This window comes from Diadema antillarum, unplaced genomic scaffold (assembly GCF_040938485.1).
Source record: "Diadema antillarum isolate AM-2024a unplaced genomic scaffold, OU_Dant_1.0 scf00000131, whole genome shotgun sequence".
Taxonomy (NCBI): domain Eukaryota; kingdom Metazoa; phylum Echinodermata; class Echinoidea; order Diadematoida; family Diadematidae; genus Diadema; species Diadema antillarum.
Genome location: NW_027271020.1, coordinates 596,224 through 615,512, shown reverse-complemented (window position 1 = coordinate 615,512; position 19,289 = coordinate 596,224). Strand labels below are relative to the sequence as shown.

The following is a 19,289-nucleotide window of genomic DNA, read 5'->3' as shown; positions in this document are numbered from 1 at the left end:
AAATACTGGGCTTTTATAAACACTTTGTTGCTGTCTGGTGGATGTGCCTTTAAGTAATAGCTATAAGAATTTCATGAATATTCATTACATCACAGATGCTTATCTCAGTGAAAAAAAAGTTTCTTATGGCAAAATGATCCTTTTCTGCTCATGTGCAAAGTGAAACTAAGAAATTGCTTTATGGACTGTTTGTACGCGAGTTACCACGACTTTTCGCTAGTTTAACCCGCTTTCTGTGAGATTTGATAAATTTCATTAAAGTTTATGCATGGTAAACCAAGTTCCCGCGAGCAATGGGGTAATCTCCTTCTTCTCTGTTACGTCACAACGACTTCCTGCAGTGGGAGTGCCACGGCTCCTATGTTTCGGGATACACTGCGTGGTACGACCGAGACGGAAATCGCAAGAACTACTGGGGTGGCGCCGGCGTGGATAGTGGCCAGTGTGCCTGCGGAACCGCAGGTAAATATTTGCAAATAAGACTGCGTCACTTTAAGACTGTTTCTTTCTACGCACTATCTTTACCCCCTCTGTCAATAGCTGTCTGCATAATTCTGTAGATTCTATGTTATCATTAGTGTCAAAATTGTCATGTTCTGTGTACGTGTGATGAGAGTCGTCAGTATGCCGGCCAACACGATATCATTTATACCATACATCCAATTATCCGATATGTTTCCGGTGAAAACTTTCTGCTGTTTTCTTGCTAACATAATTTGGCAGGAACGTGCACAAACTCACAGGCTTGCAACTGCAACAACAACGATGCAACTTGGCGAACGGATGAGGGATATCTAACGGACAAGACAACCTTACCGGTGACCGAGATACGATTTGGTGATACCGGGGATGGTAGCGAAGAGGGTTACATAACCCTTGAACCCCTCTACTGCAAGGGCGACGAATCATGTAAGTCTGTGAAATTCATTCTCGGCCAAAATAATTTCAAAGATATTCTCGATTGCTTGTTGTGTTCCCCCTGACTCCTTGTATTAAATATGCATTCTATATGCGTCAAATTTTAAGAGTATTGACTTTTTAAAGCACCTATCACCGAGACAAGAAGAAGAAAAGCAGTTTCTTTTTAACGATTGGTTGAATAAAATTTTTGTATCGACTGCACTGAACTTATCAATTTTACTAATACCGCTATTATACTGCTACAATTTCATTTGGCTGGCTTACATCATTTTGCAGCTGTAGTATTTGTCGTTGGGAAGAACTCTACAGGGTTGCAATGATATCATATATTGTTGCCCATTTCCATTTATTTTTGGAAACTTTCTTCAAAATTTGAGCTCTTGAACTTTTTAACACACGACGTTGTTTCATAATAGTATACTAATGATGCACAGGATAGAGTGTGTTAGTGAAGGTGCGGCGCGCTCGAGAGTATTGACAATGGTGCGACATGCACGAGGCGCAGCCGAGTGCATGTTTGCAACCGTTGTCAATACTCGAGAGTGAGCCGCACCTTCACTAACGCCACGAAATAATCCTGTGCATCATCTGTTTTATAAAATGGGTCGAAAACTAACAGCATTATTCACGTACCTTTGTGGGTCAATACCAGTCAGCTACATGTAGCACTCGCTCAAAAGTCAAGATGTCCGAAGATGTTCGTCCCAAACATTTACGCACGTCGCACTCGGAAATCCCGCACATAAGTACTGTACGTACGTATAAGAGTATAAGTACGCCACGTACTGTTATGCACAAGAAAGGCCGCCGGCTGTTGTGGCAGCCCGCGGCCCGAACTAGAAGTTGTTTACAGGATTGACAGCGCGTATAGTAGCGCGTGACGCACTTGTCACAACTGATTGAGTGCGCACTGCTAGTGTAAAACATTGTGACGTACGTCAGGCCAGGGAGGTGGAAGAGAGACTCTTCTTAGTGCATACCCGAAGAAAATAATGCACGCACACGTGACTCATTTCAGCGCTTCCAATTGGCTACATTCTTGAACCCATTTTATAAAAAAAGAATATTTACGTGAAGACGTGTTTGAATGAAATTCTTTGATAGAATGCTCGCGTTAGAAATTTAACGTCAGTTGATGTCTCAGTTATTCCAACGAGAGACCGTGCAGTGTATCTGAATATGTTGTATCATCCATTTGGACAGTCTAACCATCACTTCTTTGATGAAATGCTCCTTCACAGTTCTGGTGACATCTCGAACGGACTTTATGCTGATAAAGAAAATGGCGATTTCAGGCTACAACAACGAAGTCGTGTCGGGCGTCACGCCAAACGACTGCGCAGCGGCGTGCGCATCTCGAACCACCTTTACCTGCCGATCGTTTGACTTCCAGCCATCCTCAAACACCTGTTGGTTGAGCGAAGAGAATGACCAGACTGTCAGCGCATCCACCCACTCCACCTACCACTTGTACATTCGCATTTGTAAGTATAATTGTTGCAGATGAAATCAGAGAGCGACGATTCTCTACCTATACGTGTGAATTAGGCAAAATTGAATATGCATCGTGTTTTATATACAGTCGAAGTAGGGATTATGACTGGACATTTACTTGATCATTTATTCGAAACTGTGGCAGTGTAGTCTACAGATTTATGGTCAATTGTATGCAGCTCTGTAAGAATAATTTTGCACTGTGCACAAGTTTTCAAAACGTACATCAGTTTATCATACATTTGTGTTTGCAACAGGTGAATTTAGCACCACCATACACACGAAATCCTATGAAACGGCATTTAATGTTGTCAATCTATTGTTATGTTTCCACGATATTCCAATGCAGTTAATACCCCTCTTTATTCTTAAAAGATATTTGACTTTAGACCTGGGTCCCGTTTCATACATCTTGTTATCAGTAACAACTGCCATATTTCTATGACAAATTTGCTCTCAGCCAATCAGATGCAAGGATTTCGGTAGCTTATCATGCTTATATAAGCAACTATCGTAACTTGCTATTGATAACAAGTTTTATGAAACGGGGCCGAGTTTACCATACCGTTAATTCTAATATTGTTGCTCATTCTGATTACAAAAGTGTTGAGATTACGCTCATTCATTTTCTCTTTCAGTATTTCCTTTTTATTTCTTTTCCCTTTGTGACAGTTGATCGAAAAGAAGACCCAGTAGCAGGTAACGCAAAATGTAATCCGACATGTATGGAATATACCGACGCCATGATTCATATTCTGAATAATCCATGTATTGTTTATGGGCATTGAAACCACTAACCGAGTTCAACTGAACATGACATCTTCTCATTTTCCAGAACGGAGAATTAAGAAGTGTTAATAACCGATTATAATAAGAACGACTCACACATTTTGTCATGATTGGATTCTGCTCAAAGGGAAGAAAGATTTGAGGAGATTGTGAAGTCATGTTGATATTGTGCTTCAAGCATAGAGCACTAGTATCTCGCTGTGGCTGAACAACTGATCAAACGTGTACCTCAGCTACACCTTTGAGCGATCAAATTGTGACTACATTTTCGTATCAGGCCAATAAAGGAACGCTCATCAAAATAACTGAATGTGATTATTTTGTCCAGAAAAGTTATGCTATAAATTGGTGTATCATCGGACTTTGATGAAACGAAATCATAGTGAACATATACAAATCTATCATTTTTTTTCGATAAAATTCTTCAAGAAGACTTCTCTTTTCAATGCCAATCTGTGACTGAATTTTTGTTGTAAAGTGCGGTGAAATCAGTCATTGACTGTGTAAGAGCGCTATATAAATGATCTGATCGTATTGTATTGTATAATCTTATAGCGAATATAATATATTTTATTGAGGCAGAAACACAATCAAGAAAACTGGGAGAAGGAGGAGGACGTGACAGGCGCACGGAGCTACAGATGGAAATGGAAAGAGTTAATGTTTTTGTTTCCGCACTTTGCGACACAATAATGTTTGTCATGCAGTGTTCCATCATAAGTGACAAGGCTTCCATTGCTCCTCCACACAGAGACAAACAACTGTAACAGTGGCTGGGCAGAATATAACTCAGCCTGCTACCTCCCCGTGAAGTCCTCCCTTAGCTGGTACGACGCCGAAGTGTATTGCCAGGAGCAGGGAGGTAAGAATTTCTATTTCCAGGAACTCAGAAATAATTATTGATTTGCTCTTCAAATTATGGATGCACGTCACGAGACCGATACCCACCATGCTCACGAGTCATACAGCCCACGACAGCCCACGAGTTCGACATCAAGTATGATAGGCCCACAAGCTATACAGTCCATGAGTTCGACACTGGGCAAAAAGGGCTCACTAGTATCGAACTCATGAGCTTTATTTGCCCAGTGTCGAACTCATGGGCCGTATGACTCGTGGGTTCGGGTCTCGTGGGATGTACCCAAATTATGACCTACAAGAGGATTTCAAATAACAGGCCCGTAATTAGGAGGGGTTCAGGGGGTTCGAACGAACCCCCCCCCCCCCCCCCGCTAGCGAGCAGGGTCCGCTTGAACAAAAAAAAAAAGTGAAAACGTCTTTCCAAAGCTCCAAATACGACAGAAGAATGATTCTTAAAGATAAAACAACAACAAAAATAACCAAAATAAAACAAAAGCAAAAACAAATAGCCAGCATGACCCAAACTCAACTAACGTCTCTTGCGCTTCTCCATATTCACTACCACACAGTGATCAAACTGGAAGAGGTGCTTGATATCTTCAGCAACACAAATCCAAGAAGGATGATGCTGAACTTGGTATAGGTAATAGGTATAAGAACAAGGGCGCCGGAAGCGGGGGGGGGGGGGGGGGCATGGGTGGCACTTGCCCCCCCCCCCCCATAAAATTTTTTGGGGGCAAAACGAGTTTTTGCCCCCCCCCCCTGCCCCCTGTAACAAATAATTAATCAATTATTTAAAGACCAATATGAACAATAAAGGCACTTTTCTTGTCTAAAAGGTGTCAATTTCATACCCGAAAATGCAAAATTTTCACCCCTAACGGGGCGAAAATCATAATTCATTACTAATATACACTATGATATCTATACACTGATATTTATTTATGAGTAGATTTAGTGTATGATAGATGCTAGCCTCGCGTCCTCGAGTGTGCCTCCTGAAACATACCTTTTGTGAACCTTACATTTTCCCTTTCTTCTATGCTTTTTAGCAATATAAGAATATTTTTTATTGCTTGAACAATAGGATCACGTTTAAGCTTTTAATGAATACATTTCAGACGAATGGCAAAGTGAAAGTGGCTCGCTCGCTCTGCCCGTACATTAATAGTAAAATGAAGTTTTCATAAGTTATGATGATAGTCCTTCGCAGAGATGTTTGTTTTACCCCCCTCCAACACCCTCGCCAAGGATCTCACACCGTCACATAATGTACCCCCGTATGTTATAATCGTAGTCCTTCACACTATTTTTTTTCCGCCATGTTTAATTCCCTTGAAATTTGCTTTTATGCTCTATAAACGCGACTTTTGTACTCTGTTTTTACAAAAGGTCCCTACCGTGGGAGGGGGATATCCCCCTCCCACACCCTCGCCGAGGATCTCACACGTTCACATAAATGTACCCCGTATGTTATAATCATAGCCCTTCGCACAAATTTTTCACTATGTTTAATTTCCTAGAAATTTGCTTTTAAATGCTCTATAAGCGCGACCTTTGTACTTTGTTTTTACAAAAAGTCCCTACCGTAGGAGGGGGGTATTCGCCCTCTCACATCCTCCCTCACCGAGGATCTCAAACCGTCACATCAAAATGTACACCCCCCCCCGTATGTTATAGTCATAGTCCTTTGCACTAATTTTTTTTTTACCTAAGTTTAATTTCCTAGAAATTTATTTTTAAATGCTCTATAAACGCGACTTTTGTAGTCTGTTTTTACAAAAAGTTCCTACCGTGGGATCCCCCCTCCCACACCCTCCCCCCCCCCCCCCGCTCGGTCGCTTCGCTCCCTCGCCGAGGATCTTACACCGTCACATAAATGTACCCCCCGTATGTTATAAGCATAGTCCTTCGCACTAAATTTTTCCATTATGTGTAATTTCCTAGAAATTTGCTTTTAAATGCTCGTCGATCGAGATTTTGCCCCCCCCCAAAAAAAAAAAGGGTTCCGCCGCGCTTGTATAAGAACAATTCAGTATAGGCACGAAGATGATCAGAGACTTTTTTTTATGGCTGACACATGTGTCAAACCGAACTATTAAAGGTGAAGAATTTATTGTTTTTACGTTTGAAAATATACCTCTCCCAGAGTGAGACCCTATCCCGCTTGGTTGCTTAACTCCCTCAGAAAGGTCCACTGTTTCCAATTTTGACCCCCCCCCCCCCTGAAAACCCTAGTTTACGGGCCTGAATAAAGTGCCACTTTTGAAGAGCTAAGTTTGCCTAAAAAGAAATTTATCTCAAACACATGCCAACCTAGTTGTGTGTGTTTTTAAAAAAGTCTCATATTGAACGAAAAAGTTATGAGTTGTAAAAGTTTCTCTTGATTTCATTAGAAACGATGACTTTGCTTTTTCTTTCTTGTTCTTGCTCCCCCAGGCCATCTTGTTACTCCTGCTGATGATGATGAATATGACTTTGCCAAGATAGTCATTCGCTGGTCTCTACCCACCGAAGACGTCTTCTGGATTGGCCTCAATGACATTGAGGAAGAAGGTTGGCAACAACAACAACAACAACAACAATAATAATAATGATGACGATAATGATAATGATAATAATAATAATAATAATAATAATAATAATAATAACAATAACAATTATAATATAACAACAACAACAGCGGCAGCAGCAGCAAAGTTAAAAGAACGAAAAGAAACGCGCTGGGTGGGGGAGTATGGGGGTATAAACCTCGACCAGACAAAGTGTTTTCACAATTTTGCACATGTATGTTTGTTGTGTTACCTTTGTAAAATGCCATGAAATTGCGTTTTACGAATAACAGTGCTATGAAAGGTTGTGCCCTGTCTCTATCGACTTTTTCTTGCAACAACCAAGATATAGTTCTTACCTAATTGTAAAGATATATTATATCAACTCTTATGTTCTAAATTCTAATTGTTAATGTCACTGAATCCATTTGCAAAGATTTGGAGCCACTCCGAGTGAGAAAATAATCAAGAATTTATTCGTTGGAAATGTCCTTATTTCCTGATTGAACCCATAAGTTGATTTTACTGATATTAACAACCAAGGTACGACTTGCTCGCATAATATCCTAACATGTGTGTGTAGTTCAACTGAACCCAAAGCATGGTTGCTTAGAAGGATGTCTTGAAGGATGCTTTGAATATGTATTGTATTGTGACATCATAATGTGACCGATTCCTCCCCGTCCCTCTCTAACTCAGGCACGTGGAAGGACCCCGAGGGTAATGACGTGACCTACCTGCGATGGCATAGCGGGGAACCAAACGGAGACGACTCGGAGAACGGCGTCGTCATGTATATCCATGCGGATAATGAATACATTGATACCAGCGTGGAAAATACGTACCCCGCTGTTTGTAAGGCAGCGGAACAGAGGAACATTTGAACATCTGTCAATTTGATATACTGGGTACAGATTTTTCAGAATTTATAGTGATTGGAATGAGGAATAAGATTACTTTTTTTTATTCAATTTATAACAAATCACGATAAATAAGGATAATAGCACCTTCACATATTATTGCATGAATAGGTACTCGATGAAGCAGAACAAAAGAAGAAAGCATTAATGAATTCTACACAGGTGAACTTGTCAAGCAAGTGGTATTGTAATGTAATTAAATTGCTACATTACTTGATTACGTGAGCCTCCTATGTCATCATCCTTGCTCAGTGTAGCATGTCGATCTTTGGTTTGTATTGCTTCATCTGCTCAAGGACCACAATGAATTCCACAAACCTATACATGGCACTATCGATTTACGTACTACATGATGTGAAATTCTATAGATCATAATAGGCCTGCAGACGATGGCCAAAAAGTGGCTTAAAAAAGGCTCAACTGGCAGCTATCGTATAACAAGCAAATTTTAACTTTTTAAAAAAGTATACGTCCTCACAATATCCCATATGAAATTTACTTAGAAAATCTAATCGGGAAAATGCTCAAATGACGTCATCAAAATGGCGTCTTAAGGACTGCAATTTTGCTAGAGTAATTGTCGCTTCCCGTTATCCAAGTTTAAAGATTTAAATGTATGAACTTATATTTTGTAGGTCAATGAACACGATGGATGCCTTTTCGAATTGATCATACAGAAATAATTTACATAAAATGCAAATTAGTGGTAAATGTAAGAGTACATTCATAACAACAGTACTCACGTTGGCATAATGCACATTTTGCAGATGGGGACGCGGGGTTGAGGGGGTAACTTTGGGCGCCTCCCAAGGGGTCGCTTTAAATGTACACCCCATTTTACTATATAAGTATTGTAAAGCAATGCCTCCTGTATTGATTACATTGCATTTCTTGGAAACAAACGTGCCCTTGCAATAAAGGCACGACAGCATGTACGTTTGGAACATATATATTCGCGTTATATGATAATATATGTTTTCTATATTGCCAAGAGGACAAAGGGCATTTGGGGGCACACGGCACAGGATTGCCCTTCAATAAGCACCCTCTTTATTATGTAGATCTTGTAAGGTAAATCTTCTTCTATCATTTCCAGACTTTTCATTGATGTAAGAGTGTATTTGCTGCATTGCCGGACCTACTTTTAAAACCATTCACGCTAGAACAACTGTATTTGCGTTGAATATCCGTATTTTGTAATAAAGGCCGTGAGCGTAGGTGTAAATTTAGACACCTCCCCAAAGATTACCTTTGAATGTTCACCTTTTTGACAATGTAGTTATTGTAGAGCAATGCTTCCTCTAGTAATTGGTTACATTTTTCGATACAAAAGTGCCTTTGCTATAAGGCACGGTGGAATTTCGAAAACATGTACGTTTGGAACATATATTCGCGTTATATATTATATGTTTTCTATATTGCCGTGAGGGTGGAGTATTTTTGGCACATCCCACAGGGTTACCGTTTAATGCGCACCCTCTTCACTGTATAGATCTTGTAAAGTTAAGTCTCTTCTATCATTTCCATTACTTGTCATCGATGAAAATTGTATTTACTGTATTGCCGGGACTACTTTTACAACCATTCACGCTAGAACAACGGTATTTTCGTTGCTTAATATCTGTGTTTTGTAACTAGAGGGCGTGAGCTTAGGTGTGAATTTGGACACTTCCCAAGGAATCAATGTTGAATGTTCACTCTCTGACAATATAGTTATTGTAGAGCAATGTCTCCTCTATTAATAAGTTGTATTTTTTTGAAACAAAAGTGCCTTTGCTATACGGCACGATGGCACTTTGAAGACATATACGTTTGGAACATACTATTCGCATTATATGATTTTATATGTTTTATAATAATTATATTGCCGTGAGGGTGGAATATTTTTTGACACATCCCACAGGGTTGCCATTTAATGTGCACCCTCTTCACTGCATAGATCTTGTAAAGTTAAACCTCTTCTATCATTTCCGTGACTTTTCATTGTTAAAAAGTGTATTTGCTATATTGCCGGAACTACTTTTAAAACCATCCACGCTAGAACAACGGTGTTTGCGTTGCTAATATCTGTATATTGTCTTAAGGGGGCTTGAGCGTAGGTGTACATTTGGAAAATTCCCATGGGGTTGTCTTTTAATGTTCACTCTCTTGACGATGTGGATATTGTAGAGCAATGTCTCCTCTATCAACTACAATGTATTTTTAAAAGTGCCCTCGATGTACGTTACGATCGAAGTTCCAAAACATGTACGTTTGGAACATTAGGGATTCGCGTTAATGATATTCAATGTTTTCTATATTGCCATCAGGGTGGTGTACTTTGGGGCACATCCACAGGATTGGCATTTAATGTGCATCCTCCCACTAAAAAACATTTCGAAGCAATGCTTCTCCTATCATTTCCACGACATTCATTGATATAAAAGTGTGTAGCTGTATTGCTGGAACTACTTCTAAAACCATGCACGAAAGAACGTCGGTATTTGCGTTCAGAGTATCCGTGTGTTGTAATTACGGGGCTTGAGCGGCGGTGTAATTTTGGACACTTTCCAAGGGATTGCTTTTGAATGTTCACCCTTTTGACAATATAGTTAATGTAAAGCATTTTTTCTTTGTATAATTATATTGTATTTCTTACAAACAAATGGGCAATTGCTGTACAATCGTAACGACAATGTGAAGGCATGGAAAATTGAAACATATTTGTGCTATATGCCAGTGCATGTTTCCTATATTGCCCTGGGGGTTGGATGATTTTGAACACATCCCACTCGGTTGCCTTTGAATGTACACCCCTTTGACTATATGATGATTGTAAAGCAGTGTCTCTACCATTTAAAATCATGAAAAGTAAAGTGTCTTTATTTACCACTCGGCAAAACGACTTTACATGCATGTACAAGTGAGTTTGCTTGGCTTGACAAAATAGATATTGTAAAGCAACGTCTCCTATCACCTTAATTGCATTTTACGGAAATAAAAGCGTATGTGCTACTCAGGCGGAAGAGGCATGTAACCATGGAACATTTTACGCGGTTGTATACCATGGTATACTGCATGTTTTTCATTGCCTTTAGGATGCATGGGGTTACTTTGAGCACCTCCCACAAGGTGGTCTCTGCAAGTGAACCCTTTGGACTGCATAGATATTGTAGATCAATGTTATTTTATATCTACCCGGGAAATTTTTATAGAAAAAAAAGTGTCTTAATATGGCAGGAATCCAATTCAATACAATTCAATTTTTATTTCATTTTTCGACAAGAACAGACAGACATCACTTTCTTTGTAACAGAAAATGAGGTGCGTAAAACTATGTCGAATGAAAAGAATGTAAAATGATTATAGCACCATATGATAATCATACATAATCATAAAACTCAAGAAATAGGCATAAAACTCAAGGAGCGAACTTTTTTGAGACATGCATTTTTGGAACGACTGTAATTGTGTTACAAAGGGTCATGTATAGAGGCAATTAATGTGGGCACTTCCCATATAGTAGGCTCCCTTAGAATGATAACCACTTTATCTATGTCAGTGTAAGTCAAAATTGCAGAGCAATATAAATATCGTCTGTTGACTCCATTGAATTTCATTGAATAAATAAATTCTTTGCTAGAGGACCAGAAGGACCTATTTTGACTGGACTAATGTGATCTATGACAAAATGTGACTCCAGTTTCTGTTAACAGTGCTTCATCTCTTTCAGAAGTACAGTATTTGTTGTAGTAGTCCATGGAGTACAATGAGCTTGCTTTGGTATCGTACAGAAGTCCATGCAAGACCCGTTTCACCAACATTGATTTCAGTAAGATCAGTGCCACTTAGTGTTTTCAGTTTCACTTAGCAAGTCCTAGTGACTGAAACATACCAATCAGAAAAGTGAGATAGCGAGACTGAAACCAGTGAAGTGAAACTGAAACCAATGAAAAGTTTGGTGAAACACCCTACAGGACTGCAGGAAAGGAACAGGCATGAACTAACCATTTTTATTGGGAGTGGGGGGGGGGAGAGGAGGTGGAGGAGGGTCTCATTGTATGAGAAATTGACTTAATCTATGTTCCATGCCTAATTGACTTGAACGAAATGTCAGCTTGTCTTATGATTGTGCCAAATGCAAAACAAAAACAACAAAAAAATCCAGCTACTGAGATGGAATATACATAATACACCACTAATAATGAAAATTGTGATTTCTGGACAGCTGTGTTATAATGGCTACAGGCAAGTTTGAGTGTAACCATGGTAGCTATGGTCTCTCACAGGTTAGGTCTCAACTCCAGTCAATTGAATTTACATACTTATATAAATTTAAAATGGTGTTTGTCGTTGAGAAGGTGTTGCATTTTTTGTTTGAGAAAAACATTGTTTTCAGAATAAAGTTGCCATAGAAAATAAAATGACCTAATTTGGGTTCAGATTTTTTTGAAAAAGAGGTCACAAACGGGCCCAATTTTGCTTGAAGAAAGATAAGAAATAAGAAATACATACACTAGCAACTTATCTCATGATTAATGTCAGTTGTATTATCCTAAAATTCCTATTCATTTTTCTGGTTTGGGGGTGGCCATGTTGATGACGTCATTTGGGCATGTTCCGAAGCAGAACTACTGGGTAAATTTTACTGGTAAGTTTGTCAAGACATATACTTTCAAAAAATTACAAAATTTGTTTGTTATACGATTGTTGCCAGTTGACTCCCAAATTCAGCCTCAATCCGCTGGCCGCATAAGGAATGCCCCTTTCAATGCAGTTATTACAAGACCAGAACACAAAAAGAATCTACAAGCCTCGAAAGGCCCTTTGTACCATTTCAAATAATTCAAGAAGATCACCAGATCACCAGAGATTCATTTGACATTTCTAAACAGCGGAAGTGGGAAGCTGATAGTATTCTGGTTGCGAAGCACAACACTATACTCTACAAAGAGTTGTTGACTAGTTACTGAACGTGTCCGGTAGAGCTAATAGTCGTCCACTCAGCACTATTTACCGTATTTGTTCATGTTTGACAAAATAGTGATCCGTCTTCATTTCTTTGACAATCAAGATATTCCGACTTTTTTTTTTTCTTTTAAGAATTACATGTCCAACACGTTAAATTGCATGAAACTTATGTGAACAGAAGTTTTGATACAACACTTCTGACTACATTTTCATGGACACCATTACAAAGGTACATTATATAGATGATGACTGGCGGGAGATTGAACATACCGAATGTTCCACCCGAAGGGTTTGAATATATTTCGGGAGGCTGTAAGTCCCTCGACTTCGTCTCGGGACTTATAACCTCCCTCAATAACATTTCAAACCCGGAGGGTGGAACGTTTGGTACATGTTCCCGACAACAAAAGTCATCATCTGTTATAATGTATATGGGTTAGTCAAATACGTCATATACATCAACGTCAACCACCAGCACAACGCACTCGATATCGATCGCTCGCTCGCGTGTTGTAGAGCCAAATTCACTGTGCGCGCGCGCGCGCGTTCCTATACAAATGATGCACAGGATAGAGTGCGTTAGTGAAGTACGCCTCCACTAACGCCACGAAATAATCCTGTGCATCATTTGTTTTATAAAATGGGTCGAAAATTCGAAAACTAACAGCATTTTTCAGCGTTTTTCACGTACCTTTGTGGGTCAAGACGGCCGAAGATGTTCGTCCCAAACATTTACGCACGTCGCACTCGGAAATCCCGCACATACAGTATAAGTATGATGGGGGGTTGGGTTTCCGGACACTTAAGTTCCCGCATGAAAACTTACTTATTTTACATAGAATATGCACCCTTTACCTTAAAGACTTGATATAGACTCCTCATATAGGCCTACTAGACAACATACTCTATAAAAACGGCGTGAGAATTAACCTGCTAAATCGTTGGATTTGCCCTTCAAAGTGACTCCATGTACGCGTCTGGTCCCACAACGTTTGGTCTACTGTACTGTACAAAGTGTACGTATAAGAGTACGAGTATACGTACGCCACACATGTTATGCATGCACAAGGGAAGAAAGGCCGGCCGGCCGGCAGCCCGAACTAGAAGTTGTTTACAGGATTGACAGCGCGTACTGTATGCATGCAATTCAAAGGAGCCGCCGCGCGCACAAACGATCGGCAACAGGATTTAACACGCAGTGCAATGGGACTAGAATAGCCAAAGCACACGTGACTCATTTCAGCGCTTCCTATTGGCTACATTCTTGAACCCATTTTATAATGTCATTTATTACGTGAAAATGTTTTCCCATGGTGACATTACAACAATGTTCTGCCCATGGGCGAACATAACGAATGTGCCTCCATCACTTGACTGTGTTTAGCCAATCACTAACCGGTATTTGACTAACCCATTTAATATAATACATCCCCTTACAGAGCTCGCACCTGTATAAAATGGAATGTCCCAGACCCTTCACAAATTTGTGCCAAAGATACCAAAATAAATGAAAAATATTGATCAAAAATCATTAATGCAGTTTGGCATAAAACTGAATAGCTGCAGATGTTGAGTATATATTCCTCTACAAACTGCATTTTGGTTTGGAGATAAAAGCTTTTCTCATGGAATTTGAAGGGACTATATTTCACTGGGTGCGTGTACGAAAAATAGGTGATTTTTTGAGTGAAAAGAACTCGTAGTCTGGCGTTGCGGACCCTTGGACAGAGTTTGAGCCGAAGAACCTGCCTTGGAAATTTGATGGATGACAGGGTATAGCTCACTTATCCAGGTTAGTGAAGATGAAACACCTCATTTCTCCCAGTTATTTTACAGAATTTTTTGAAATTTGAATTTTAACACACGTCTCTAAGGGGAATTATTTACCCGTGTGAGCCCCCTCCTATCTCCTTACCATTCCCCCCCCCCCCCCTCTACCCCCAACTCTGCTCAACTACAATTTGTTTTCTTATTATGCTCTTGTGGTACTAGATCTTGGTAGAAACTAGTCATCAGTATCACAATTTTGGCCCCGCATTTGGCCTTTTGCGCGTTTACACTGAAATGAAGGCGGGCTCCGCCGCGTCCGAGGCGCGGCCGAGCCTCGCACTGTAAACGGGGTCTTAAAAGTACTGTTTAACCATTGGGAGCATTTATATAAAACCATGTATTATTATCTTCATATAATTTATTGTTTGGTCATAATGAAATCTCGATAAAACGAAAGAAAGCTGCCGGTCCCTAAGACTTCGTTATAACTGGCAAGTGACAGAGTGCACTGTATCACTGTAAGACTTTGGTATAACGGTAACGGGGGGGGGGGGGGGGGGAGGGAGGGAAGAGAAGTTTTAATGTTGATATTATCATGCGCAGGTATGGTAAATTTCAATGGAAATTATTCCTCTTCTCATAATCATGTACTCCTGTACAGTATATAAGCCACTTTCGTATTTGAACGTTATTTCTCGTTAGAGTAACGTCTTAACTGTCTGTTCACAACGCACAGATTTTGTACTGGCCCATGGACGAAAGGAATACGAACTTACGGGTGGATAATGTCTCGAGCTCACTGTCGTCCTAATACCTGACTGGACTTACTCCTGGCACGACATACGAATTCGCCATCATGGCAGTGAACGACAACGGGGTTGGTCCGGAGGGCGACCCTCCTGTCAAAGGGACTACTGAGACATCATGTGAGTAATATCACGTGACTTACTCTTCACTCCGCACATTGATAATATCGTTTGATCTGTTGAGGGTATTGTGTGATAGTAATTCCTCTGGCAAATTGTTTTGTACTGGGCCCCATTTATTACTTTATACATTCTTCTTTTTTTTTCATATGAGCAGCTACAACTCTACCAGTTGGCATGATATTTCCGCCATTCACCAGTAAACCTTTGATTGGCCAAAAGAATTAGGGCAATTGTAGTGGTATTTTCCAATGATATTATAATGTTGATTTCTTTCTTTGACAGCAGAGTTATCAAAAGGAATTAAATAGATCGGCATACAGTATCTACTTACATGATGATGAAGATAATGAACACGAAAAACCTCACTCAATGAACGATCGCACTTTATTTTTTGATTCTTTCCGCCGATTGTACTGCAGCCATGCACAGTCGGTCCAACCAGGCGAAGATGTGCGCGGGTACAATATACTGTCAAGTGATTAACTCAACATCATATGACATAGAATCGTTCTTATGCTTTATTTTAGTCCTTCGAGGTTCTCAGTGGAGGCAGTCCTATTTCAACACGATCAAAGGTTACAAACTAACGAACCACGCCCTCTATGAGGTACACGCGCACAGCCTCGCCGACTGCACCAACTAGGGCTCACACCTGTAAATAAAATGGAATGTCCCAGACCCCTTCACAAATTCGTACCAAAGATACCAACATAAATGAAGAGAAAAATTGATTAAAAATCAGGATACAGTTTGGCAAAAAACTGAATAGCTGTAGATATTGAGTATGAATTCCTCTACAAAGTGCATTTTCGTTGGAAGATGAAAGCTTTTCTGATGGAATTTGAGGGGACTATATTTCATTGGCTGCATGTACCGAAAATAGGTGATTCTTTGAGTGACAAGAACTCGTAGTCTGGCTTTGCGGACCCTTGGACAGAGTTTGAGCTGAAAAACCTGCCTTGAAAATTTGATGGATGAAAGGATATATCTCACTTATTCAGGTTAGTGAATATGGAACACCTCATTTCTCCAAGCTTTTTTACAGAATTTTTTGACATTTGAATTTTAACACACGTCTCTATGGGGAATTATTTACCCGTGTGAGCCCTATAGAGAATGCACGTAATGCATACAAGTCAATGGGAAGTATTCATCCACACAAGCTGTGCTGGTTTATGTTGATCTATTGTGTCAGATCCCTTCCTCCCCCCCCCCCCCCCCCCCCCCTCCGCTTAACGCCACTACGGAGACTGCAGGTAACCTGGCCACTTAGAAGCAAAATTGTCGTCTGTTCACAAACTAATATAAGCACCATATTATCAAGATTTGTACATGGTAGTCAGGAGCAGTATCAACATTTTTTTTTTTCGCACGTCTTAAAACAGGGCTGCGGAAAGCTTCACTCCGTGTTCTTCAACTACTTTAGAAATTATATTATAATCAAAACAAAGAGAAGACAAGATATTGTCATCAGAATTTTTAAAAAGGATCAGACTTTAAAGTTACGGAATTTTACAGCTTAGCAGGTTTTGATAAACGCATGATAGGGGGGGGGGGGGTGCAAAGTTTTATATTTGTCCCCTCCCCGATTTACCTCTATGTGAGGTAGTCTTATCTCCTGCTATCTTTATTCGACTGTATCTAGAACTTTAATAAGTTCATGAGGATTTGTGATTCGAAATCCACAAAATGTACTATAGTTATGTATTCTGTACACAATTTGCCCCAAAAGATTCCCATACATGCTCACTTTTAAAGTTTTCTGATTAATTCATTTCATTTGTTGACGTGCACCCCGTTACCATAGTTACATTCCAGTTGTCCGCGGTTCAAGAGTGAGGAATGCGGTATTCGTGATGCAAAACGGCTACAAGCTGGTGAACCACGTCCTCTACGAAGTGGAAGTATACAAGATGTCGCAATGCACAAATTCCTGCACCAAAGACGACAATTGTTATTCGGTGAACTTTCATAGAAAGACACATGCATCACTCAAGCGCTGCGTCTTAAACAGCGAAACACATACCAATTATGATGCTGACTTTGTTCGTGACGATGAATATATTTACGGTAGCATTGATGGACTTTAAGCTACCGTATGAACCCACTTTCTGTTGCTTACACAGATGTGGCATTTTTTCACTTCTGCTTGCACCTTTGCACTTATGTAAAAATTTAAACTGCAGTAATTTCATGAAAGATGTCACATAAGGCTTCGCAATGTATTAATCAATGTACATTATGAGCGAACTGGTGGAGTGAAGTACTTTGATAGATCCTATGTCCGATGTCCCTATAATGGTGTAGTGGGAGTCGAGGTTCAATAGTTGTGAGCCGACCCTGAACTCGATCTGGTCACATCCTGATTCGAAACTTTTGTTGCCGATGCAAAAATTATTAACATACTTAGGTATATCAGCCATATTAAAGATCGAGTAATCTTCATACGACCGAAGAGATTTCTTAGTCATGTTATGACGAGAAATTGAAATGTTATTGCGGTATAGGTGGAGATTGTGCTCAGCTAATTGTCCATCCTTCGTCTCTTATTGTTCAGTTGATTTCACTGACACGTATCAATATCAAACATAAATCATTGTGGATCTCCATAACTTTTCCTGAATCTACGTAACTCTCATCGCAGAAAAATCTTCCTCCAGCTGTAATACATGTCTTGACCAGGAGATCTAGACAGTGTCGTCCAATTTAAGCCAAATAAAGTCCAGAATTGATAGCCTTCCAGTCGACATTCAATTTCGATCAATCTGGTAAACGTAAGGTATATTGCCTGACATGAGGTGCAAGATCTCAGAACGTACCTTTAAAAAGTCTAATATCCTAATTCAACTGCGGCAGTCAAACCCCAGCGCGCCATGTATAGTGATTGTTTTCGCGACATACAAACATTTCGATATGATTATTTACCAAAAAATCTCTAAAATACTTTAGAGACTAGATGAAAACATAGCAATTGTGTAAAATGAACTCAAATAACCAATAGAACTTCCTGTCCCTTGAAAAAAAAAGGATGACAGCTTAGTTTCTTCCCACCTCCCTGGTCTAGAGAACCTCTCATGTGACAGGTGTTTGTTTGTTTGTTTGTTTGTTTGTTTGTTTGTTTGTTTGTTTGTTTGTTTGTAAATTCAAGATGTGGCAGTGATAAGGTAAGCATTTAATTTGAAACTTCTTAGTAAATCTGATCTTTGTTCAATGTCAATCATTAGAGTATAGGCCCTATATATTCAAGTTGCTGTAACTGAAGAAACGTTATTGAGGTAGTTTGTACTTGAATAAGCAAAGATGTATTTAATCACTATGACATCATTTGAGTTTCTTCTGTGATATTCATTGTATGTTACAACTACGTGAACTGATTTTAAACATCAGATTTTTTTTATCATGTGAAACAAATTTCACATTTTACATTTGCTCACTAAAGTCTCCTGAAACACAGCCACTTTTGAGACCTAAGATGCTGAACATGTTTAAGTGTGTTCTGTTTTGTTTTGTCTGAAACAATGCAAATCATGCTCAAGAAGCATTCTGTACCAGCATACCACTTTTACACAATACTCCATGCCAATTATTAGTATTACTCTCTTGTGTCACCAAAATTGATATTCTAATTTTAGCTGTGTGCTTGATTTTTGCATTCGTTTTCATTGGTAAAAAGAATTTGATGTAAATTTACACCTTGATGAAAGCAGAAATATATTTCAAAAGCGATAGATGATTACTTTTTAGATATGAGATTACGCAATGTTGTGTGCTATACACAGAAGAGTACAGGAGTAACTTGAATGGACACAGTCAAAATCATCATGTATCCAAGTAGATAAGTATACGGTAATACAGAGCTTGATTGTCACAACTAGACTGAAACTTCAATTAAAACAATTTATGACAATTAACATTCCCTGTTCAGTCTTCGTATTCTTTTAACGTCTTCATCTGAGTTTATTTACATGAATTTTGGTCATGTGTTCCCTCGGTATAATCACCTTTCGTACGTCACAATGATTGTAGCTTCCCGCTCTAAACAATATGTATAAAATAATGGGCAATGCATGTTCCATTCTCTGACAATGTTAAGGAAACAAAGC

The 19,289-nt window shown here is 39.5% G+C and overlaps 1 protein-coding gene across 1 annotated transcript in view; it reads left to right on the top strand.

Annotated features, from left to right (window-relative positions):
• Positions 1-9,713, top strand: part of LOC139720639 (uncharacterized) — a 32,644-nt gene extending 22,931 nt beyond the window's left edge. The window contains exons 15-21 of the mRNA XM_071631996.1: positions 342-462; positions 724-909; positions 2,163-2,405; positions 3,088-3,114; positions 3,956-4,066; positions 6,505-6,621; positions 7,317-9,713. Of these exons, the coding sequence (XP_071488097.1) occupies positions 342-462; positions 724-909; positions 2,163-2,405; positions 3,088-3,114; positions 3,956-4,066; positions 6,505-6,621; positions 7,317-7,501 (990 nt within the window). The 3' untranslated portion in view covers positions 7,502-9,713. The remainder of the gene's footprint in view (positions 1-341; positions 463-723; positions 910-2,162; positions 2,406-3,087; positions 3,115-3,955; positions 4,067-6,504; positions 6,622-7,316) is intronic.
• The last annotated feature ends 9,576 nt before the right edge of the window (positions 9,714-19,289 follow it).